Below are 24233 nucleotides of genomic sequence, written 5' to 3'. Positions count from 1 at the left end.
AAATCATTATGGACATGAGATTTGAGATTTTAATTTAAAAGTAATAGTAAAAATCTAAATTACTTTTTTCTCTCAAAATTAATTATGGTGGAACTAATAATTAATTAATTAACAATGTGATTTAAGATTTGTAGGTAGATATTTTTATTACGGAAAGTAATAAATTTTTATGTCTTTCAATGTGACATATTAAATTTTTTTTTTTTAAAACTCATTTAGAAAATTCTACCTATGGAACATGCCCTAGCAATCTTAATAATCTACAATACTTTAATAATAATAATAATAGCTTTTACAAAATGGATTGTTTAAACGTTTAATTTTTTATTCATCTCTTCAGCCCTCTTGGGTAATAGAATGTCTCTTTAAAAATGCTAAGACTAATATACCATTCATTATAAACGCTTCTCGATTTAAATTTATAGGATTAAATTAATCCTCTCAGAATTAATTGACTTAAACTAGATAAATAATATCAACTAAAAACACTTAAGTCAATATTATTTTATTATACACTTACTAAATTTGAGGCAATCAGACTCATTCAGACCCAATTGAGCTTCCGACCAAGCATGATGGGATTCAAACCCAGCTGAGCTTCGAACCATGACGGTGCACTGACACCATCAAATACGAAGGATGAATAATTCATTGCGAAATAAATAATTGAAAATTTTCGACGAAAAAACTTTTTTTAATTTCCGAATCCATCCTCCAGTAAACAAAGAACAGGATCAGTGTTGCTAGTACCTGCACTCGATTCTGGTGTTTTGAGATATACCGTGTTGGCATGTACAACCAGGAAAAAGAGAAAGGAGGTAGATTGAATTGATCAATTAAAATGATACAGCCATATGAGATCATGCTTGACAAAACAATTAAAGCTAGAATATGAGCCATAACTAAACTTGCACATAAACTAGTTGGTAGTCCGTTTCAACTTTCTTTTGTCCCAGTAATGGCAAAACTTCTTCCACATGATGTTATGTGGAACTTCATTATGCACTGCGTCTTGGAATTTATCCAAGTTCGATTGTCCGGAACATTGAGTGAAGTGGGCTTCACCAGTGATATTTGAGTGATCCAGAGATACTGCATCCTTCTGCAAAGTTAGCGTCAATGCCAAAACACAGAAATGAAAAAGAATCTTTGTAGGTTTTTATATTCAGCTTACCTCAAATGATAGCCCAAAATTTCTTCCGGCAAACTAGCACAGGCTCCATCTTCTTTTCCTCATTTTCTAACATGTGCAATGTGAAGTCCCAAAGGAACTTGGGTGCGAGATTTCGGACTGTGGACACAATAGACTCCTCGTCTCTGATTATAATAAAGCCCTGGATATATACAGAAAAAAAATGGCAATTTGGTAACTAAATAAAGCCCTGGATATATGTGGCACCATTTATGTTCAGGTTTGTTGGTAGTGCACATGAAAAACAAAATGCAGAAGCCAAATTGAAGACCAATGTGCCTTGGCGAAGCAAGTATTTTGACCAACCAATTTTGTCCCCATTAAAAATAATGTAAGACTATCATGCAAGGACGTTCCAATCCAGAATAAAGGATAACCACTTTTCTTTCGAATTATGGCAAACATTTTTTGTGAAGTTCATGTAAAGTTTATACACTGTAACTAAATAACTAAAAGTAACAAAATTATACCTGAGGACGGATCATGCGATCCATCTCTAGCATGATATCTTCTATACCACAACCTTCCACATGGTCTTTGTAATGAGAAAAAAGATGAAAAGCGTGGAGCAGATCATATGAGCGTGGGTATGTTGAGAATGGGACACACCTATAACACAAATTTTAAGCAATGTAATATCTACAATGACAAAACTATTTACTAATAATAGATACAAGTTGACAACCTACCAATCATGATAAGCACCAATTAACCCACGGTCATAAATGGCAGACAATGTGTTACTCATGGTAGCCGGAACAATATTCATCACCCACATAGGCAAGGCACTTAATGCCACCGAAAATCCTCCATAATAAGCATTCATGTCCATGACATTTCGTATTTCAGTCAGGTTGACACCAATCAACTTCCAATATTCACTAACTTGTTCTTGCCAAAATCTATTATGCCTGTCAAATTTCTCCGGAGTGACCCCTGTTGGACATATCACATATGACAGTAAATATGATGTTGATAAAGTATGAACTTTGGAAAATAAAACTTTCAAAATGTCCATTTTATGTAGGCTGTAGATCAACGGCAATTTTCCTGGAATCAAATACATATAGTGAACGGTGAACCCACAAAGGAAATAAAAATGTACTATGTCTATGTTTATATTGGAACTCAAAATCAACAGCTGAGAGCTTTGAATGGGAGATCCACACTCTTCAGAATGATCTAGGGTTAATTAGTGCCTAAAAATCAAAGTACTTTATCATGTTACAAATGTTACATCCAGTGGAAGAAAATTGAAAATGAACTATTGTTAGCACAAATAGTTAATACAATTTTTATAACACATCAAAGTTCCAACTTAGCAAATTATAAAGAGCAGCTAAAAACTTGGATGCTACAATTGATATATCCCAAAACAAAATTTCCACATTTAACAAACCATCTATTTTTCACATTTTATGTTTGATGAATGGTTGAGATACACAGAAAATTGGTTTCCCTGATTTACAATATCATGTAAGAACATAATGTTTTACTGCAGAACATCAAAACATAATGTTGATTATTCAAAAATCATCAAGTACAGATTTTCCATGCAAGTGATGTACAATAAGCATCAATTGAAGAAGCCAAAAACAGCATTGCTTGAGCAATAAATTTAGATTTCTATTTGACATGGAAAGCCAAAGAACAAAGAATGATGATATAACTAGCAGTATGACTTTGGTAAGCATGTAGAATGGATCAAGTAAAGACTGCAAGTAAAGAAACAAATCAGATTAAGAGAAAGTGAGAGTGAACATTTTTTTGATAAAGGATGTATTTAGGAGAGAAGCAGTTGGCATCTTTAAAATGCATTCTAATTCAATATTTTTTTTCAACTAAAACTGGTGAAGTTCAATAATATTAAAAATGGCAAAGGAGATATCATTAAAAGGATAAATAATGGAGCATTGAAATGGAGAAAAATTCGAGATTCAAGAGTTCGGTGAAAGGAGACAGAATATAATACCATGTTTATCTCATAATTGAGTTGGCTTTATGAGTAATATGTACCAACATAGTTTATGGGATTCAGTGTTGAATACTCAGGAAACATGTAGGTGGAGCTTTAAAAAAAATCAAAAGGTACTACTTTCTATCAATTAAGGTTGTGATAGATACTTTTTCGGAGTAACTAAGGCTGTTTCCTTCAATAGATGGAAAGAGGCTGGAGAAGGCGAAGAGGGGGAAACAGGAAAAGAAATATGGACAGAATTGATCCCCTCTGTATCTCTTAAAATGCTCCACAATTCAAGATGAAATGAACTGCAGATAATTATATTTTTAAAAAAAATAAAAATTTATTAATAATTATTTTTAAAATCTTTTTTTTTAAAAAGTTTTGGAAGAATGAAATTTAATAAATTAATTATTCTTTTCCTCTTTTCACTCAAAGGAAAATGATGGGAAAGAAAATTGTGTAAGTTCTTTCCCTCGAGGAAACAATAGAAGGGAATCACTATATATTTATGTTCTACCCACTTTCTTTCTCTTTTGACATTTCATTCTTCCACACTTTTTAACCCTCCTAAAAGACAGTATAAATATAGCTTGTTAGATGATAAAATAAAATATAAGATGACAGGAACATGTTCAAAGATGACTAATATATTCTACTATTAAAACATTGAAATAGTGAAAAGCAATGGTATGAAAGGTCCAGCAAAATCAAAAATATATATATACTTCGATGTAATTGGAATTGATTTGAAAATCTAAATATAGCCTTCAATATATAGTTCAACGGCAAGATACAATACATATAGGAAAAACAGTAATTCACAATTATTTTATTTAGTTTGAAATCGTAAAGAAGTGCTTCTAATGTGCTCAAGCCACAAGCCATGATGAGACACAACTGTTAGAGAAAACTCTTCACAGAAACTTGAAGACAGAGTTTCATAAGTGGGGAACCAAAATTATATACTTTTCAGAGAAACTTGCCCTCAGTCTAGGTGTGGAAAATCATAAGCTTACAACTAAAAATGTCAAGAACTGATATGAAGGAAAAGTATAGATGCAACAGGATTTTCAATTCAAATCCCCAAAATTACAAGTTCAAAGAGCCAAATCAGAGAGTTACATAAGTCCAAGCACAAATGAAAAACATAGAATCAATTATAGAGTAGAAACGTATAATTAGTTCCAAGCATGTTGAATTATGCTAAAAGATAGCGTGTTTACATTCAACAGTATGCGGTAGTTATGTTCTAAGCAGCCTATAAGAGCGCAGATGTCGCTAGTTAGTTCTAAGGATCTAATCCTTGTTTTTTTTTTCATGTATAATTTCTTTTGTTGATCTTCTACTTATTATCAATGCAAGTTTAAGTAATAAGGGTCAACGATAAAATGTCAACATAGCTATATAAACATGGAAAAGGCAAATAGGAACTTACCTATCTTTTCCAGACTTCTTGAATATACTGAAAGGCGTTCTGGTCTAGGAGGGAGCTTTTGAAAGTATGGTTGGTCAGGATTTAATCTAAGGCAGTTCCTTAATGGGCTTCTCCATGAAGGAACAGGATCCTCTTCTGGTTCACACAAAGTTAACAGCTTCCTCTCTGCATTTTGCTGTCGGCATAAATCATCTTCTGGTTTGACCCATATAGCAGTCTGGACTTGTTGAGCAATGAGTTTCCAGCACATTGCAGAAGTCAGATTGGACAGCTTTTTCCAAATCGTTGGAAAATCTTTGTCTTTCCTATATGCAGGTGGAGCAGAATAGACAAAATAACCGTTTGGGCGTAATAAACGATCAACCTCTTTGAGCAGTATGCCATCTGAAACATCCAGATACCAATCTATCAGATCAACTATACATTCAGTATGTCTATTTATAACCTAGCAAAATAAACTATGAAACTGAACAGAAGCTTTAGATTAGAAAAAACTATCTATCAAATTACCAAATCATATTGATCTCCTGAAACGGCAAATGAAAAACTAAAGCAAGCAACCTCCTGAATTATTTATGTACTGCTGCCTAATCCCACCATTTTAAGCAAACCAAAGAAGATTGTAGGTTTCTGGTTTCTTAGAAAATATGGTCAATTTTATATAAAGATAGAGCTCCATGTTTGTTATCTCAACTTAACAAATACCACTAAGACATTATTATCTAATTCTCTAAACATTAGCACTGTATAAAATAAGAATGTGCAAAGATATATCAAACTGAGCTAGACTATCTCATTTAAATCATGATTCAGTATATTACCCTGGTATCAAACAAGAAATACTCTAGACTTGTGAAATGATCAATGTGATAGATCAATCATTTCCCTCAATTAATTATTGAATCAGGTAAAGCATGAAACTTAGAACTCAGTTACACTAGACCATAGGGTCCTTAATTGGCATACATTCACATTTCCAATTCTTCTGTGGCCCATCCTTTAAATATATATACTATGCCCATACACATACAAGCATATGTGTGCATTGAAATTATACCAAAATAATGAAATTTTATATTTTTTTTCTACTCATTCTATTGCGACAGACACAAATGAAAGGGTAAAAACAATATAAAATGATTATAACAAGAAATGATGATGTAGAGATTAGAAAGTTACGAAATTTATTCACAAAAGAATGATGCAGTTTAAATCCTCTTTGGGAACAAAAAACAACTACTTTCCCTAGTAGGGTCATGGCCTTCAGTATCATGCAAGAAAATTTATTATTTTTACCCTACAGTAAGCTTAGTTATCACCTCTTAAAACTTTCCACTAATGAGTATTATGGTTTCTAGTGTTCTAGACATTTAGAGTATCCTTCAATCAGTCACTTCCTATCTGCCTTAGCACAAACCTCATAAATAAAATTGTTACATAGGATTCTTACTCCAAACACAAGCCACAAAAATGTTGACATTTCACTAGACAAAATGAGAAAACAAAAAGTGCAGATGCTTGCAAATTATAGGAATAAAACATTGAAAGATGATTCTGCAGATTGAAGGAACTTTCAATGTTTGAAGTGATCTTTTGAACATGAATGACATATATTCAAACTTTAAAAAACAAATTGAGTCTTGGAGCTAACTTTATTAAAAATAATTATATAGATGTTTTCTTCATTCAATTAGTTATCCAAACTGTTGTAGAATATCAAGCAAGATCAGGCATAATGAATCAGAGGCAAGAAACCACTTGATATGAGAGACAAGGACCGTAATGTGATTGGCATAATTCAAAATATCACGAAAGAAGAGTAACAAAATTAATAGAAAAATACCAGCAACTTAAAAAACTATCTATATCAACAGGGAATGGGAATTTTTACTGGTATGTAATGAGAACATAATTAAGAAAACAATACTTCTTTCATTAACAATCATTTACTAAAGTGCATTATATATCAAAATATAAGGATTAACAGCACACCATGTTTTATTATTGATGACGTGATAAAAAAGACGTTGACAAAGGCTCTTCTCAAGATGAATATGAGAAAACAGTACCATCTTCATGCCAATCAACACGGCATCTTGAACAATGAACCATCTCAAATGAGTTGCTAGGAAATGGTAATTGTTTTGTAGCCAACACTGCTATCATCGCCCCAATTCCTCTCTCTAGAGCAAACTGAATCTGATTCTCGTGCCCATCTTTTGGTGCAAACGACATAGTGTGGATGTCTAACGGAAGCAGATAAGCTGAGAAGCTGGCAACCCCACAACCAACATCCAAGACTTGAACAACTCCAGCTGTACGAAGATCACCTGTTTCATTAGTTGTCATGTTTCCCAGCCTGCATACTCAACAATTGGATATGTAGGTTTATCAAGATCTGGATTGCAAAAACAGATCAAATCCCGACTATTGGAAGATTTTTTTTTTCCCAAGCAATATACCAATAGAGTTCGAACCGAGAAATTACCTCTGAATATACTCGGCCGCCCCATGCTTGAAGTGGGTACCTCCTCCGGGAAACCACCACAGTTTCCCCTTCGCATGCACCCAATTCTGTCCCCCTTTTACCTCTGCGAGGCGCGAATGATTCACGTTGCTACGCCACACATAGTCACTGCTGGCAGGCCACCTTATGGGTATCTTGTAGTCAGCCGGCGGGGGCACCAAGCAAAACAATCTGCTCTCCGCCGGTGGACAATGGCTCTCGAGCTCTTCCTTCTTCGAAATTTTCGAACTTCGGATCAAACTTAGCGTGTAATTTGCATCGTGACAAGGAATGTGCTCATTGTACTCAACAGGGCAGACATTGACTCCTGTCGGTGGGATCGAAATCGACTTGGTTCTGTAAGTGAGAACGACTCGGTTCGGGAACCCCGTTTCGTCTGCAAAAATAATCTCCGGTTATGCGGCCGGATCTAGGAGATTTCCACAGAAAGATGAGCGAAGGCGAGAAAGGGCACCTCGTGCAGGAGGAGCGGATGAAGAACGACCGGAAGGGAGAGTGCTGGAGCGGAGGACGGCGGCGGAGGATGAGGAGGTGGCGGAGAAGAGGGTGCCGGCGTAGAAGGAAGCGACCATGAGGAGGAGCGCGATCAAGATCAACTGACCAGATTTGGAATCGAACGCCACCGACAGATTTCCCATCCCGCACGCTCTGCTGTCGACGTCGCCGCTGCTCGATCGATGTGCCGGATAAAACTCGTCGAGGGCGACGGAGGGGAAGGAAACAGATCTCCAGGTGTTCTGCTGTTTAGACACAAGAGCATTGTTTATTTAATTTTGTGGGAAATTTACAAAATATTTAGCGTCTTCTTTTTATTTTTATTTTATCCTGCACGTTTTTGCATTGAATATTCTATTTAGAAAAAAAAAAAATACATGTTCATTTTATAAAAGAAAATTATTAAATAAGTTTCTCAAGATTTTTGATCATACTCCTCTTTGCTTTAATGCAACAATAAATAAATAGTTGATGAAAAATTAACAATGAATAATTTTTTTAATAAACATTTTATCTAAAAATAATGAATATTTTTTTAGTTTTAATTTATCCTAATAATTTGCCATTTTAACATTCGAAGTTGAAACATTCTCTAACTAAGCCAATAACCACGGTTAACTTAATTTATAAGGTTAAAATTGCGATTGGCTATAAATACCCCCACAAATCTCCTAGCAAGTCGAAAGCCAAATTTTGAGGTATTTTTTTTCTCGGCTTTGTGCTGTGACCACCAATTCACCCCCAATCCGCCCTTCTGTGATCGGCGATCGATCTTCCGATGATCTAAACCGCGCTAGATCCGACCTGGTAAGCTCCGATCCTTATTGCGGCGCTCCATGCAATGAATTGCCTTGTCTCCCCCCGTCCATCTCGGTGTTTTCATCCGATGGATTCAAATCTCTTCCTGGTAGACCCTTTGGAAATTCGATATTCAAGTTTCCGCTTGATCGAACATTGGGCGCAGATTTAACCCTACTGATGGGTTTTTTTTCCCCTAAAAGCTACTATGTTCTGTGTCGGAAATCGTTCCGATTTGACTTTTGCGCGATAAATTTTAAATGTTGAATGTGTTTGTTTGCTCGCTTGTTGATTTCTTTATTTGTGTTCTGTAGAACCGATTTGTTGGTGGAGGAAATCGCTATTTGAATGACTCAATTGCCACTTTGATATGTGATTTTGTTCCCAATTTTTTTGGGGGCAGTCGGAGTGGCATTCCGATAATTGAGAAATTCTGAATGCTACTATATTTTACGATTGTTACGATTGAAAACTGCGGTTAGACTCTTAGAGGATCCTTGCATTTCCGAATATTGTTTCGTTTAATTTATTGCATCGATGGGTTACCGATTCTGTAATCTTGATATGCAGATATCGATTTGTGGCTCTACCCGAAGCTACAATGGCGTCGAAGGCAACAGTTGACGAAAATGGCACTCTCGAATCACCTGCTATATCCTCTCAAGATAAGTGTAGCAGGAACAAGAGAAAATTTCCGACGGATTCCCCAGCCCTGGACACTCTTGATCCTTCCGTTATGGAAAGTGCGTACCATGACTATGGGCCATTTCCAACTGAGGCTTCGAGCAGTCGAAATCTTGACAATCATGTCAGCTTGTGTAGTACTTGTAGAGGCCTTATGCATAGTCTCAAAGAGGTATTATATTTGGAAGATGGAAGAGAATCCTACTGGAGTGGCATGACAGAAACCCACCTCGAGGAGGTTCTTCTAAGTAATTTGGACGCAGGATACGAATCTGTAATTAAAAGGATTACCTCTTATGGATACAAAGAGTCTGTTGCAATTAATGCTCTGTTAAACATTGGCCATTGCTATGGTTGTAAAGACCCTGTTGTGAATATTGCTGAACATGCTCTTGAGTACCTAGCAAGCGGGAAAGCAGTGGATGTTTCTGAGAGAGAGAATGGACCTGAGCAGATCAGAAAGTTGGAGAAGAGATTATTGGACGACATGGTTGATGTACTTATCGAGATGAGACCTTTCTTTTGTAGAGGAGATGCAATGTGGTGCCTGCTAATGTGTGATATGAATCTTTCCCTTGCATGCACTATGGATAGTGATACCTCTAGTTGTTCAGGATACAATGGCGTTTCAGGTCCTTCTGCTTCTCAGTTAAACACCAGTTGTAATTCCTATGGTTCTGGTCCAGTTATGTCCGAATGCAATGTTCCTGCAGGTGCGCCAAAATCTTCAACTCATCCTCCATGTTCCTCTAGAGATGAAACCTCGAGTTTGACTGGCAATGCTGGTTTACCTTCTTCACAATTCTATGCCTCACGCACTGTGCATGGTTCATGCAGTCATTCAGAAAACTTGAAGGAGAATTCACTATCTTCATCTAAATCTTTAGAGGAAAATCTCTTCTCTTATGCTCTACCTATATCTTCTTTTCCACGTGAAAAATCTGCTGGAAGTAAAAAATGGCATGCCAGTACTTCTAGGGCTCGGTGCCGATCAAATCAATCTAATAGGAATGGCCGAGTTCATGCTGATAGATCAGGTTCAAAGTTAACAAAAACTAGCAATTTGGCTAATGTTCTATTACACAAAAAGAATAAATCTGTTTCAGGTTTTATTAGTGATCCAAAATCCACCCCCTTAAAACTGGATAAAACAGTTGAACTGGTCTCTTCAGAATCAGTTACAACTCAGAACTTCTCTTTTACTGCTGGTTCATCTAACACAGTTGCAACTGGCTTGGATAAAATCAGTAAGAACCCTTCCTCACCTCCTGCAAGCTCTGATGCTTCCTTATCACTTACTACTGATACTTGCCATAATGTCGCTGTTGGAAAAAATGGTAGTTATGACTCCACTAGGAGCGGTTGCAATTCTAATCTTCTACACAGCCAGGTTAGCTCAAACTCGACATCTATGAATTCCAAAGATGAACTATTGGTAAAATTACTCTCTCGAGTAGAGGTGTTAAAGACTGAGTTGCAAGACTGGACAGACTGGGGACAACAAAAGGTGATGCAGGCTGCTCGTAGACTCAACCAGGACAAGGTTGAACTTCAAAACCTGAGGCAAGAAAGAGATGAAGCAGCTCGTCTCCTTAAAGAAAAGGAGACACTAGAAGTTAGCACGATGAAGAAAGTAGCAGAAACAGAGTATGCATGGTCTAAAGCCTGTTCCCATTATGAATCTTTAAATGCTAATATTGGGAGGCTTGAAAATCAGAACCACAAACTGAGGCAGGAATTGGAAGTTGCTAAGGCACATGCTACTGAATTAGCCATCAATTGTCAAGACGCATCAATGAGGGAAATCATGACACAAAAAAAGAAGCACTCTTGGGAAAAGGAAAGAATAATGCTTGCTGAGGAGCTTGCATCTGAAAAACAGAAGTTGTTGTATCTTACCCAGAAGTTTCAAGAAGCTAACGAGTACCGTGACCAGTGTGAGGTAATTATCAACTGTGATTGTGCAGTTTGTTGTGTGATAACTTTCTTGTTTCTACTAGTGCTTATTTTAATAATTTTATGAATGCTAGTCATTGTTCTCGATCATTTTTTCCCTTTTTGATTTGAAACCTTTCCTTATTACATTGAATTGAGCAACAGAGAAATACTTGGTAAACTGTGATATCTAAGTCGATATGCTTTATGATTGCTATATTGTTATAAATGAAAGGTAACATTACCTTGCACATTATTAACTGTAACTAAAAGCAATAGTAAGTTGATTTCATCATTCATATGTTCTCCTTGTGTGTTCCTTCTTCCCACAATTACTATTCTAAGAACCAAATGTTATTTTATATTAACAGGAGAAATTCAGACATGTGAACAAATTGTAACAGAATGCTGTAATTGTGGAATCTTAGAATTAAGACAATTATAATTGATTAGTTGCCTCAAAAGCGAAGAGGTAATTGTTGGAAAGCATTCACATCATTAGTTAGCCAATAATATTGTTTTCATTTATGTTTTTAGCATTCTACCTAAGACTCATTCTTAAGTGGCACGTCTTTGGTTTAGAACAAAGGTGCAATCAAGTTTCAAGAGAATTTCAAATAAAACAATTTTACTGTATATATGTCGTGTGCTAGGGTATCCCAACAGTAGTACTGACAAGTAATAAGTCATGTTGAACTAAGAGATTATATATTCTAACAATTATTATGTGTATGTTTAGATATAGAATACATGTCTGACTGTAAATATTTGTAACTTACATTGAAGTCATCCTTGAAGGAAAACAATTTTTTGGACCAGAGAAATGGTCAAGGGAAGAACCAAGTGTGTTTTAGATGCCAGAGACCCAGATAATTTATTAGTTTTCGTATCTCTCCAATACCTTGGCTCATTTATAGCTTCTGTCACTTTTCTATGATACACTTTCTCAGTAAAGTTTGGTCATTTGAGTTGTTTGAATATGTAACTCTGGATGGTGGTTCACTTAAAAATATAAATATTACAGGATAGGTGGAAACTTGAAGTTAAGGCAAGGCAAGATATCCTCGTGCAGGTTGCTGCTGAAAGGAATGAACGTGAAAGAATAGAAACTTCGGCTAAATTGGAGGAATCAGCCATTGTATCAAAGGCGGAAAGTGATTTACAAAGATACAAAGAAGAGATCAGGGGCCTTGAAGACAAGATTTCAAAATTGAGAATTAATAGCTATCCAAAAATCCCTGAACTTAGTTGGGACACGAATGGTCATTCTAATGCTGAAATATTGGATTCCGAAGGATCTGACGATGAAGTACCGCGTGATAGAGAGTGTGTAATGTGCTTGACTGAGGAAATGTCAGTTGTTTTCCTCCCCTGCTCCCATCAAGTTGTTTGTGCAAAATGCAATGAATTGCACGAGAAGCAAGGGATGAAGGATTGCCCTTCTTGTAGGACTCCCATTCAGCGAAGGATCCATGTTCGCCCACTTTAATCTCAACTTGCAAATGCTGTCTTTAGGTCAAGGTTTGAGTCGTAGTTTGAGGTTTGATACTGAATATGGACGTTGTTCCTTTTATTCTCTTTCCTTTTAATCGTTAAAGCATTCAGACACCATTGGAGTGTAATTTCGTCCGTCCTTTTTTTCCTATTACTTCTTTCTTTTTGTTTGAATAGCACATATTACTTATCCTATCACTGTTGTCATGGACATTTTAGTCAATGGAAGAACAATAAATATGATCGGGATCAACTTTTTTGGATATCAACTTGGATCTTGAATGCGAGCTTCATCACTGCACATTTTTATTTTGAGATAGATTGAAATACCTAATTGATCTGTTTGTTAGGCCAAATTCAATCTGCCAATCGATCAGCAGCGTGTATGAATTTCAATGCAAGTTTCTTCTATGATTGACTGAAAATTTACATCCATTTATTTTAGCTACAATGGCCATTTGATTTGTTTTAATTTTATCTTGCACTCTTAGACAATCCTTACCGGTCCAAAGGCCTGGAAACACTCTCGGTCATCCCGATTCACAAGAATGTGCATACTAACACACACTTTGGCTCCGTTTGGTAGCGGTGATAGGATTAGGTTGAGTTGATTAGGATAGGATTGGGAGTAGGATTAATAATCATTCCTCATGTTTAGGGATTGTGAATTTCATCTCTAATTAATCATAATCTTACTCCTAATCAATCATACCAAACGACATATTAATAACTTTTTGAAAACATAATCTTAATCATATCATCCCTACCAAACAAAGCCCTTATATAAATTAATGTTTTAAGTAATCCTGCATCTAATAAATAAATGGACAAATATAAATTTAGGTTCGAAATAGATTGATCATAAAATACGGGATTGCAACAGAGCAGCTGATGGTTTTTGGAACTCTTACCAAACCCCCGTCGCCAGCTGCTTGTTTCCACGCCGTACGAGTGGCGGGCTCACGTTTTTTACCGATGAGCCGCTGGTCTTTCAAAAGACTACACTTTACCAATTGACTGACTGCTTGGACGGTGGGTCACCTCCTGCGTACCTTTACTCAAAACTCAAAAGATAACCCATTAAAAGTGACTGAATCCGTACCGAAACAAAAATACATCTGGTTCTACCAGACCGGGGGGCGGGAGCAAATCGATCTTCAGATGACCTCAAAACAAGCAGCAGATTCTATTTCTCTCTCTCTCTCATGCAACCCATGGAATTCCCAAAACCATCAGCTGCAATTCGGAGGACTAAACAATCGACGAATCCTCCAGCTCCTCCGATCACTACTGCCATAAAGCAGCAGCAGCTAGCAGCACTGTAAAAACAGTCTCACCCACTGCCCATAAATACCCACTCATTGCTCCATCTCACACAGACCAACTTAATTCACCTTCTCCTTCTTCGTCTTGGGATCTACTAAGCTAAATCACTAAATGGCATCGGTCACTCGCACTTCGATGGATCAGAAGCTCGTCATGGCAAAGCGCTGCTCTCATGGTATATATATATATATATATATACATATGCCTTTTGTTCATTCAGCTTCAAATTGTAATTTATTACTCAAATCTCGTCTCATTTTGATGAAATGATTATATTGGCAGAGGGAGTTGTTGCAGGCGTCAAGGCCGCCGCCGTCGCAACCGTTGCTGCTGCCGTCCCCACTGTAAGCATGCAGTAGATCAATGAACAGTAGTCTAATTATATATTATTATTTTTCTTTTATGTGCCATCAGTACTTTATATATTAACTTCTTCGGGTTCCTTAATTTTGAGAAATGTTTAATTTATAGTTGGCCAGCGTCAGAATGCTACCATGGGCGAAGTACAACCTTAATCCTACAGCTCAGGCACTCATCATTTCCACAGGTTTATTAATTCATCTTTTAAAAGCTCTCGTTTTCACTATTTTCTGATAAAAATTATTACTTATATGCAGCTGCTGGATTAGCCTTCTTCGTAGTTGCAGACAAGACTGTGCTGGCACAGGCCAGGAAGAACTCCTTCAAAGAAGCTTAATATATATATATATATATATATATATATATATATATTAAGAATCCATGCATATTATGGGGATGGATAGAATATAAAAATGTAAGAGTACTGTTCGCACTTGTGGAGGTTTGTTGTGGATGATTCCCAATCTCAAAGAAGCTGGCAGATTTGCATGTTACTTAATTTCATATCTACAAATTCCAATTTGCTTGTGTTTTAATTAGTTGATCATTGATGTATATCAAATCTGAAGAGGAGTCAAATATTACAAGAAGGCTTTATCTTTTACATTATTACTATTATAGTAGCTAGATATTAGAGCATCCATATTAATTATCTTATTCAAAAATTTTATATTAAATTTTGGATTAGATAGTTAAAAAATCTTGCATCAGATATCCTATTTATTCTCTAAATTTAGATTTAATAAATAATGTTTTCTAAATTTAAAGAATGAAACATCTATCCTAAAAGTAAAATAATATTTCTTTTCATCTCTTCTTCCAACTCATTTTTTCAATTTATCTCATTCCATTCATTTCATAAATATAATAATAAAACATAAAAGAAAGAGAAGAAAATAATAAAAAATTGAAGATAATAAAAATTTTAAGATAGTTGATGTAATGTGTAGTACAAATAATTATCTAAATTTAATAAATTAAATTATTTATCCTAAATTTTAGATATAGTGATAGAGAAATTGATATTAATGTTCTTATATTACTTTGTCGATTGAGAAATTAATAAGTTTTTTCTCTCACATTAATAAAGAGAATGAAGGGAATTAAGCAAGTTTTATACCGGATCCAAACATAATCAATTCGTTGTTTGAAAAAGTGAATAAAAAAATGAATTAATGAAATCGATCAGAATAGTTGCAATATAATAGGGCAGATTTATATTGTGAATACGATATTAAACATTTTAAAATCCTTCCAATCCTTCCATGAAATTTAATTTGAAAAATGTAATTGTAAAGTAATCTACTAATTTAAAGTGTCGATAAAAGAATAATTAGCTTCTATTTTTAAAATAGTTGTTGTCATTTATCTGGCTTTTTCTTGACTTAGCATTGAAATGATATGTCCTCTGGGCTATGATGCGATGATAAATTATGGGAGGAATTCCTTAGGGTTTGAAAATTCAAATCTCATCTAAGGTACAATTTGAATTGTTTATGATATTAGACTATCCATTATGACTCATTTGTACTTCTCAATTTATGTTGATAGTTGATGAGAAGCTTCCTTAGGATCAAATCGGATACCTCTAGAATAATAGAACTCCCGAGGATAACGAGAATTTGAATTTCACATAAAATAGTTGGAATTACTTATGTTAGTTTGCCTGTCATGATCCATCTGTACTTTTTGATTTATCTAGATGACTAATTAGAAATTTCTATGGGATCAAATTGGTCATCTCTAAAATTAATCGGATAGTAAAACCTAAATACTTCAATTATAAAAAAAAATCCCATTGTCCAACTTTAATATGGTGATGTGGGCGCCTTTCTTGAAGAAGTTAATTGACAAAGGAATATCAATATTTTTATGATTTTGATATACAATACCAACTCTGTGGCAAAATAGGTGTTGATTAGGATTTCTATTAATCATCAAAGAATAGGAAACAGAATTTATATGTGACTTATTATTATTATTATTTTAAAAAAATAAGTTTACAAATTGTTCTTCTACTCGTAATCTGGTATTGAGTGATAATCAATTGGAGAAGACAAAGAATCAATTTCTGTAAGTATTTAAATTGATTATATTAAAAACAATGATTGATTTTTATTTACTACATATAAGAAATATATTAAAAGCTTGTGCCGTAATGGGTCCATAGCTCAGTGGTAGAGCAATTGACTGCAGATCAATAGGTCACCGGTTCGAACCCGGTTGGGCCCTGTATTTTTATATTTTTCTTCAGTAGATTTACGTTAGATTTTTTTTTTTTTTTAAAGCACATTGAAGTACAAATTTAATTGCAGCCAAGCTACATACTGCACTGAACATCAGCTGATTGAATTACTGTAATAATTTTCCGTGTTTTCCGATTTAACTGATGAACGCACTTGTTCTTACATTTGTGAAATTTTTTTGTCTTAGATCTCTTACGAACACTTGTTCTTTACATTCGTGAAATTTTTTTACTCTAGACTTCTTTGCCTCTAACTCACGCTTCTCCTTACCTCGATCGGTTGTTCTCTGTGCCAATTCTCAGTGCTTAAGTGATTTATTTGTTTGTGGTGGTGAAGAACTCTCCTCTTCTGGAGTTCGCGAGCATGATCAAGGCGAGGAAGCAGCAGGCGGTTGCTGGGACTCTGCACCACTTGACGGTCGAGGTCATTGATGAGAGAAAGAAGATCTACGAGGCCAAGGTGTGGGTCAAGCCATGGCTCAACCTCAAGAAGCTGCAACAGATGAGGCACATTTCATACAAGATAGTTGCAAGAATGATGAGAGAGAACATTCTACAATTACAACAACACTTACAAGGGGCACTTATTTAATTATTCTGCTAACATATTATGTCTGCGACTATAATCACATTTCATACCGCTTCAACAAACTCCTTTCTGGAGGAAAAACGTCATTATACAACTGGACAAAGGACCATCTAGAGTTAACAACTCCCAAGTGCTTCCAAACTACTAAAAGGGTGTGGTAATAATCACTGGAGCTGTCAAAAACCGAAGGGGAAAAAAACTGTCAAAGGGTTTCTTTTACCAGTGGATGCAAAGGTTTTTCCAAGTCCTTGCCACATAACTGCAGCAAAACTCAGGTGGAACCTTCACTTTGCACTATCTCTGACTTCTCTTCGTGAAGGAAATCTTTGGGCTCGGAAGAAGCTTAAGGACGCAGTCATTTAGTATTGGTTTTGGATCATCATCTAGTCCTGGTTGAAACCTTATCTGCAGAAGGAAATGTTGTTTAGTGTAAACTACCTAGGAACACATAAACTTGTAATCTATTTCTTGCCCTCGCTGAATTAGGCGAGGAGCATTCAAATCCAATCAGTAGTACAAATACCAGCTAACTAAAAGGAACATTCAATGTTTTATGATAGATGATTCTGTGAGATCATTGCCCATTAGGGACCGAAATCATAGAATCAGACAGAGGAACAGAACTATGCAGTATCAAAGGGTTTTCAAAATGCATAAAGGACAATTGCAGACTTAACATAAAGCATGCCCATGCACAAAGCCTGAAATAACATTCGTTAGCACTTAGCAAGAATAATGAAAACCTGAACCTCATAATTCTGAAGCAAAGCCGCTATAAGTGCTGAAACCCCAAGAATAGCAAACTTCTTGCCAACACATGCTCGTGTACCATATCCAAAGGTAAGAAAAGCTGCATTTTCATTTAGTTCACTAAGAGAAGAGCTTTTCTCAGGGCCTTCATGTTCATTGCATATGCCTGGATGCCAAATAGAACGAACAGATTTAGCACTCAACTATAAGGATAATAAACTCCAAGGGGGTGCATGAACAACAAAATCACAATGCTATAAAAAGAAATCACACTATCACAAAGACAATGCAAGCACGATTAATATAAACTATACCAAGTTAATGAGACAGATAGAAGTTGTACTTAGATCAAATTGCATAAGGTGCAGTGATGAAGATAATCTATGCCAAAGGTTATCAACATAAATGTAGTTATCTTTATAACAAATAGGAACTAAATTGAGACATTTTGCAGATGAAAGTGGTGTTGCTGCTTCTTTGTTAATGGACCATGTAAAAATGACAGAAAAACTTATCAGACAGTAATATGATTGACGATTTATCCCATTTTTAATAGGAATATGTGAAAAGGAAATTAGTACACATCTTTATCCTTGACATATAAAGTCATCAATCAAGACTAGTGTAATTTATCCTTGAGATATAAAGAAAAAGAAAAATGAAGAAAAATTCATAGTAAAAGATAGCTTGGTTGCTGGTACATCAAAAAAAAAAAGATTGAAAAAAGAACACGTGCAAGTTTATAATGGGAGAAAAGAAGAATGCTGCATACCTATGCACTCTTTGCCTTCTGACAAGAATCTATATGGATTGAATTGACTAGCATCCTTTCCCCAAATAGAGTTATCCGTTTGAACCAGCTGTAAAGGCACAACTAGAATTGCACCTACTGGTACAGTTACACCAGAACTAAGGCATATATCTGTAATTCAGAATTTGGAGAAAAAGAATCCAAATGAGACAAGAACGATTTGGATATGAAATGAATAATATGTATGTCATAATAGCATCTAAAAGCTACACAAGTGTTCATGTAAATCCCCTTAGACACATTAGGAGCAACTAGACTTCAACGAAGCTTGATAATTGTTAGAAACTTCAGAGTTCCATCTTTCTACTTTCTATAAAGGGCGCTGCACGAATCTCCCACCAATGCAGGGCCCAGGAAAGGGTCTATTGTACGCAGTCTTAGTATACGAAGCTCCCGCCAATCCGGGGTCCAAGGAAGGATCTATTGTATCCAACCTTACCCTATTTTGCAAGAGGTTGTTTCCGAGACTCGAATTCATGATCTCTAGATCATACGGCAACAACTTTACCATTGCGCCAAGGCTCTCCTTTCTATATCCATTATAAACAAATTTATTTATTTGGTATTTTCTTTTATTTTAATTTTAAAATTAGAATTGTTCTATTTTGTCTAGGTCATAATTAGACTTTGCTTATTTAATTTGGTCATCAGTTTTCATAAGGAGCTTAACAAGATTGTTTGGAAATGTTTTTAAATGTTGAGTGAAGATTAGGCTCTCATCTTACCATTGTGAAACATGCGGTCAAAGATTAAAGTACTGTGTTCCTCTTTTCATTATTGTGGTTTTCCATAATCAAGAAACTCATTATGCCTACAACAACAACCAAACCTTATCCCACTATGTGGGGTTCACAAACTCCTATTTCTTCTTCTCATCTTTGCATTGTGAGATTTGAGGTCAAAGATTAAAGTACTGCATTCCTCTTTTCATTATTGTGGTTTTCCATGATCAAGAATCTCATTGCTCCTACCATCTTCAGAAATCCTTGGTATCCCACTTCCATTAGAATGATCCCTCAACACACAACATTGTTGTTAGAGGTGTTACCAAGTTCTACCCTTGCTATGATACATGCTGGCATGGCCTGACTCGGGTGCTTGCATGACCTAGAGCTAGCTCAACTTGTACCTAGAGGTAGCCAGACCTAGATATTTTCATAAGTTTATTATTTAACTTTGTAATATTTTTTGATATTTATAAAAATTAAAAATGATTAATAAAATTAAAATAATTTATTTTAACAATAAATTTAAATTTTAAAAATGTCAGTCACAATAATCAAAACAATTCTCTCTCTCTCTCTCTCAGGTATTCCGTGCTCGAGTTTGATGTCATGTTGAATACAGTTAGCAATAAGTCATGGCCATGAAGATGAAAAAGGTTTGTTTAGACACACTTGAGAGCGTTGAATGGATTTAACAATTTGTGTTGATGCAAGAAGCTTTAGTCTTCTAGGCGAGGAATGATTATCTCATCCACAATGCTTTGCCAAGATCACATATGTTTGTGCTATACTTGCTATACAAGAATTTCCTCACTACTTATTATCAGTTGTTCCTAAAGCATTGAGTGAACAAAAGCTTTGGGATTAGCCGTATGGTGAAGTTTGCAACCAAGATAGGCACTTCTTACTTTGGAAGTTGGGAGAAGTCGAGAAGATAAGGGGCAATGATTGAAATTTGGATGAATGGATGATGAAGGATGGGGGTATTCATAGAAGTTATTTAGAATTTTTTTTAATGAATTTCTAGATAATGATCTTATAAACAAAGTAACACTTAATTGAATTGAATCCATACATGTGCAACAGTTAGACAGGTCACTAGCCAATTACTTAATGACTATCAAGTTGAAGTATTTGGATTCAGCAACTCCCCAGCACAAAAAGAGATAAAAATTAATACCATGTTTAAGAGAGCATCTTTGGAGCAAAGGTCCTGCTGGCAATAATCGAGCTGATTCATAGATTGTAGCCATCAGTAAATTCATCTTTTCCACATCATGCAAATCCAACTCGGACGTTTCCCCCTGAACTGCAACAATCTCCAAGTACAACTGCAGCAAAGAGGCTAGATAAGAGAACATGAATAGCTTAAAATTTGTTTCTATTTAGCTCATTGAGCTAAGTCCCTCCGCATCAGGAAGCTGAAATAACAAAATAGCACCACCTCAATGAAAATATGCTTTATTAAGTTATGGAGTTTCAAGGTAATGTTTATGTAGCCTAGATAAATTTAAATTGTCTAACAAGTGAACAAATGATACATGAGTAGCAAGTGTGTAAAACAAAACTACATTCATAAGTTGAGAATTGAGACATTAGACCACATAGAGAGTAGGAAGATCAACTGAAAATTGTTAACTGATACCAAAGCTGAAATATGGAAGGAATAAGAAATAGATTTACCTTCTCTTGTAAATCAGGATGCATTACAAGCCTTGTCAAAATGCTACTAATTAAGCTAGCAAATGCAAGGCATCCATGAAACATCGAGGCCAGTATATTCCCACATGGTTCATCTTCGGAAATGAAATACTTTTCCATTTCTTCCAGGAACAGACCACCTGATCTCATATTATCAAGCAAAACAGAAGCATCCAATCTAGCTTCCTTTGCAATGTCCTTGTTTTCTCTGTAAGATCTGTGATCAGTTTGGCTCAGTGAGTCATATTTGTCCACGCAATATTGGATCATATCTTGTGTTAGGTGCCTCAACCTATTACACATGTATTGGTACTTCCAATATTCTCTACTCCAGAAAGGAGGGATGGAATAAGAGGCCCAAAAGCAACCATCCTTAGCAATCGTCATTAGTAGCTCTTCATATATGCTGGCATTAGGCCAATCCAAAAATGCATCCCCAAAAAATGTGCTTCCAAGAACAAAAAATGCAAGCTGTCTTGATATTTGTATGCAATCAAGAAGGCCCGCAGCCATGATTGTATCAACTCTGTCAATGACAAACTCAACAACCTTTGAAGTAATAAAATTTGTCCTCGCAGACAGTCTCCTATTCATATATTCTGCCAAAGATTCTCTTCTCTTTTGTACCTATGACCCATGAATAAACAACATTTACCTAGAAACACATTTTCTGAAGCATGCTGAACAAGGCAAGAATAATCATAATCTCCGATTATAACAAACGGAAACAAGAATACATAACCATAAAGTTATTCAAGAAATATACTATAAGTAGATGAGAGGCCTTATGTAAGCTGACGGAAAGTTGAAGTATGATACACTAGAAGGATATGATATAAGAACTGCCATAGAACACCATTATCCCATCACTCCTAAGAGAAATTTGGAACATATGATACAATTTGTTTGAAAATAATTCCATTTAGGCAAGAATACCTTGTGGAAGGATGATATAAATAAGCTTGATTTACCAAAAGCCAAATGAAATGCTCGCCCTGTCAGTGGCAACTTATCATCTGCCTTTATCAACATCTCTTTGATTAGCCTAGTATCTCTGACAGAAACAAGAAGCTGAGTTGGACTCAGCCAAAGTCTGACAATTGGTCCATACTTCTCGTGCAAATCAGATAGATAACCTGAAATTCAGTGAACTTTAGAAAATACATAACAAAATAAAGTTTCATATTCTTTTTTAGTAGTTACCGCAGCTTACTCAAACAACACAACTACGAGGTATCAAGGAATCATGCAAACAACACTTGACTATGAGGTATCAAGGAGCCATGCAAGTGATTGAGGTTCTGTGACTTCATTTCTCTTGCTAATACACAAATTAGTAAGAAAACACATGTTTAGGTACCATTTGGATGTGACAAGATCAGACACATCTAATCATAAGTTAAAACTATTGTGAAATCAACAAAGACTTTATCATGATCTTTTAGGAGCAGCTCTTGACAACTCCCATCAAATTATAGAAGGACAATGATGAAAAACAGGAATGAAATTCAAAATCATTCGATAACTTTGTCAAACAAAATATTGTCGGTTCATTTACCTTACTGATTATGAAGATAAGTGTTATCATGAGTGAATACTAAATTGCGCAATATTCTTGCAAGTGATCATTTATATTTATGTTCACCATCATCATCTACTCCCGTTTTCCCAAATATTTGAGATCACCATGCTGTACATTCATGTTATGTTCTGAGAACCACCATTCAAATTAAAGAAAGACCAATCAATTGGATCAACTTTCCCCATTCATGATGAATTGCAATTCAACTCTGTTATGACATATGTTGATAAACCATCAAGTGTCTATAAATGATTGCGATTTAAGTATAGAAGTAAATAATGGAACTGTATTCAGGGTAACATCCTAGCGTTAACAAGATTTAAGCAATTCTGCAAGATAAACTAAGATAATTTTGGCTTCAAAAGGTGATGAAATTGTAAGATCCAGTTACTAATTGATTCATAAATATTTGTTTGCAAAACAATTACATCGTAGATCATGCTCCATTGTCTAAAATTAGAGAAATAACAAACTGAAGGAAAACCTATAAGCAATGAATCCAAGGAGAAAATAGCATAAAGCAAGTCTATTTCGTGGGTAGAACATCAAGGTTTAACAAATATATCGATTTACGCAACATGCATGCTGTACAAATTGATATTTAAACTGGATCTAGTCAGATGGAATCAATAAAAATTTGATTTGTTTATTAAAAATTAGGTTGAACTTATGTTATTTCTCACCAAAAACTAGGGTAAATTATATCCAACATAAGTTCGCATGCATTTCAGTAACTCCCATTTTTCAAAAATCTCCACTTTAGTTATATCTTTTATTTAATCTAATAGAACATAAATTTATAGAGATATTAAATTATTTTATTATTCTTTATATTATCAATTAAGGAGAACGATAAATAGTAAAAAAACACTTATCGCAGAGTTAAGGCCTAATCAAAAGATGTAAAATGAGTTAAACAGCAGTAATAATCTCCTCTCCCCCACAACGCAAAACCAAGAGCCAGAAGACTAAATTTTCCAATAGATAAAATGCCACAGGATCTAAATTTGCATCCCAAAAGAAAGACAAAAAAATTAATCAAAAAAGCACCAGACTCTACCGCTGAGATTCCCCAGGGATCCACAGCCATGGATCAGGGCGAGGAAGGGTGTGGAGGGAGGCCCAGGGATCCGGCTACCCTGGACCCACAGCCGCACCAGCCTAGCGAGCCTGCGGAAAAGGACGGTGGTGACCGAGATGAGAGCGATCCAGAGGAGGGCGTTGGTGGCCCGAGACGCGTAGTCCCGGAGGAAGCGGCCTGCGCAGGCCACGGCGCCAGGGTGCCGTGGAGGCGGCCAGAGTAGAACCCCGATGAGAGTGTAAGGGAGCGCGACGTCGCACAAATCCATGCTCCAATCAGCGGAATCCCGTGGATGAATACCGCCGAACGACGACGACGACGACGACGACGACGACCACCGAACCACAACAACAAGTGTGTGGCGAAAAAAGAGGTAGAGAAGAAAGGCAACGAGTGAAGGGAGATTAAAGACTGAGTTGATAGTTATTCAAGTGGCGTTTGAATTGAGGAGGAGAAGTGGAGAAGAAAGGAGAGGAAGAAGATGAAATGAAACGTGGCGGTCTCCCGTTCACCATCCATCACATGGGTTCCGTGACCGAC

General features: G+C 35.8%; 4 protein-coding genes and 1 non-coding gene across 7 annotated transcripts; 3 read left to right on the top strand and 2 right to left on the bottom strand.

Annotated features, from left to right (window-relative positions):
* Nucleotides 1-804: 804 nt before the first annotated feature.
* On the bottom strand, nucleotides 805-7876 carry LOC122036633 (probable methyltransferase PMT7). 2 transcript variants are annotated; one of them, XM_042596016.1, is made up of 8 exons: nucleotides 7572-7876; nucleotides 7079-7493; nucleotides 6660-6949; nucleotides 4591-4974; nucleotides 1882-2128; nucleotides 1663-1801; nucleotides 1175-1334; nucleotides 805-1102 (listed from the first exon to the last, which is right to left on the bottom strand). In XM_042596016.1, exons 1-7 carry the CDS (start codon nucleotides 7753-7755, stop codon nucleotides 1176-1178), a joined length of 1818 nt encoding a protein of 605 aa, XP_042451950.1. In that variant the 5' UTR covers nucleotides 7756-7876; the 3' UTR covers nucleotides 805-1102; nucleotide 1175. The 2 variants fall into 2 exon arrangements, with proteins under 2 accessions (XP_042451950.1, XP_042451951.1); XM_042596017.1 differs by having other exon boundaries at nucleotides 805-1092.
* A 407-nt stretch (nucleotides 7877-8283) lies between these two features.
* LOC122036620 (MND1-interacting protein 1-like) lies at nucleotides 8284-12637 on the top strand. The gene is made up of 3 exons (XM_042596006.1): nucleotides 8284-8419; nucleotides 8981-11036; nucleotides 12054-12637. Exons 2-3 carry the CDS (start codon nucleotides 9012-9014, stop codon nucleotides 12516-12518), a joined length of 2490 nt encoding a protein of 829 aa, XP_042451940.1. The 5' UTR covers nucleotides 8284-8419; nucleotides 8981-9011; the 3' UTR covers nucleotides 12519-12637.
* Nucleotides 12638-13863: 1226 nt separating this feature from the next.
* Nucleotides 13864-14716, top strand: LOC122036624 (early nodulin-93-like). The gene is made up of 4 exons (XM_042596008.1): nucleotides 13864-14024; nucleotides 14132-14193; nucleotides 14321-14396; nucleotides 14467-14716. Exons 1-4 carry the CDS (start codon nucleotides 13961-13963, stop codon nucleotides 14544-14546), a joined length of 282 nt encoding a protein of 93 aa, XP_042451942.1. The 5' UTR covers nucleotides 13864-13960; the 3' UTR covers nucleotides 14547-14716.
* Nucleotides 14717-16369: 1653 nt separating this feature from the next.
* On the top strand, nucleotides 16370-16441 carry TRNAC-GCA. Its single transcript has one exon. It is a non-coding gene; the product is annotated as a tRNA-Cys (tRNA).
* Nucleotides 16442-16993: 552 nt separating this feature from the next.
* Nucleotides 16994-24233, bottom strand: LOC122036610 (probable cytochrome P450 313a5). Of its 2 annotated transcripts, none has more exons than XM_042595992.1 (7): nucleotides 23673-24233; nucleotides 21967-22166; nucleotides 21013-21657; nucleotides 20510-20660; nucleotides 18566-18715; nucleotides 17787-17959; nucleotides 16994-17448 (listed from the first exon to the last, which is right to left on the bottom strand). In XM_042595992.1, the coding sequence occupies exons 1-7, from the start codon at nucleotides 23959-23961 to the stop codon at nucleotides 17338-17340; spliced, it is 1719 nt and encodes a 572-aa protein (XP_042451926.1). In that variant the 5' UTR covers nucleotides 23962-24233; the 3' UTR covers nucleotides 16994-17337. The 2 variants fall into 2 exon arrangements, with proteins under 2 accessions (XP_042451926.1, XP_042451928.1); XM_042595994.1 differs by having other exon boundaries at nucleotides 17793-17959; nucleotides 23673-24232.

This window comes from Zingiber officinale, unplaced genomic scaffold (assembly GCF_018446385.1).
Source record: "Zingiber officinale cultivar Zhangliang unplaced genomic scaffold, Zo_v1.1 ctg182, whole genome shotgun sequence".
Lineage (NCBI taxonomy): Eukaryota > Viridiplantae > Streptophyta > Magnoliopsida > Zingiberales > Zingiberaceae > Zingiber > Zingiber officinale.
Note: the sequence above shows the minus strand (reverse complement) of the source record. Positions and strands in the feature narration are given on the sequence as shown.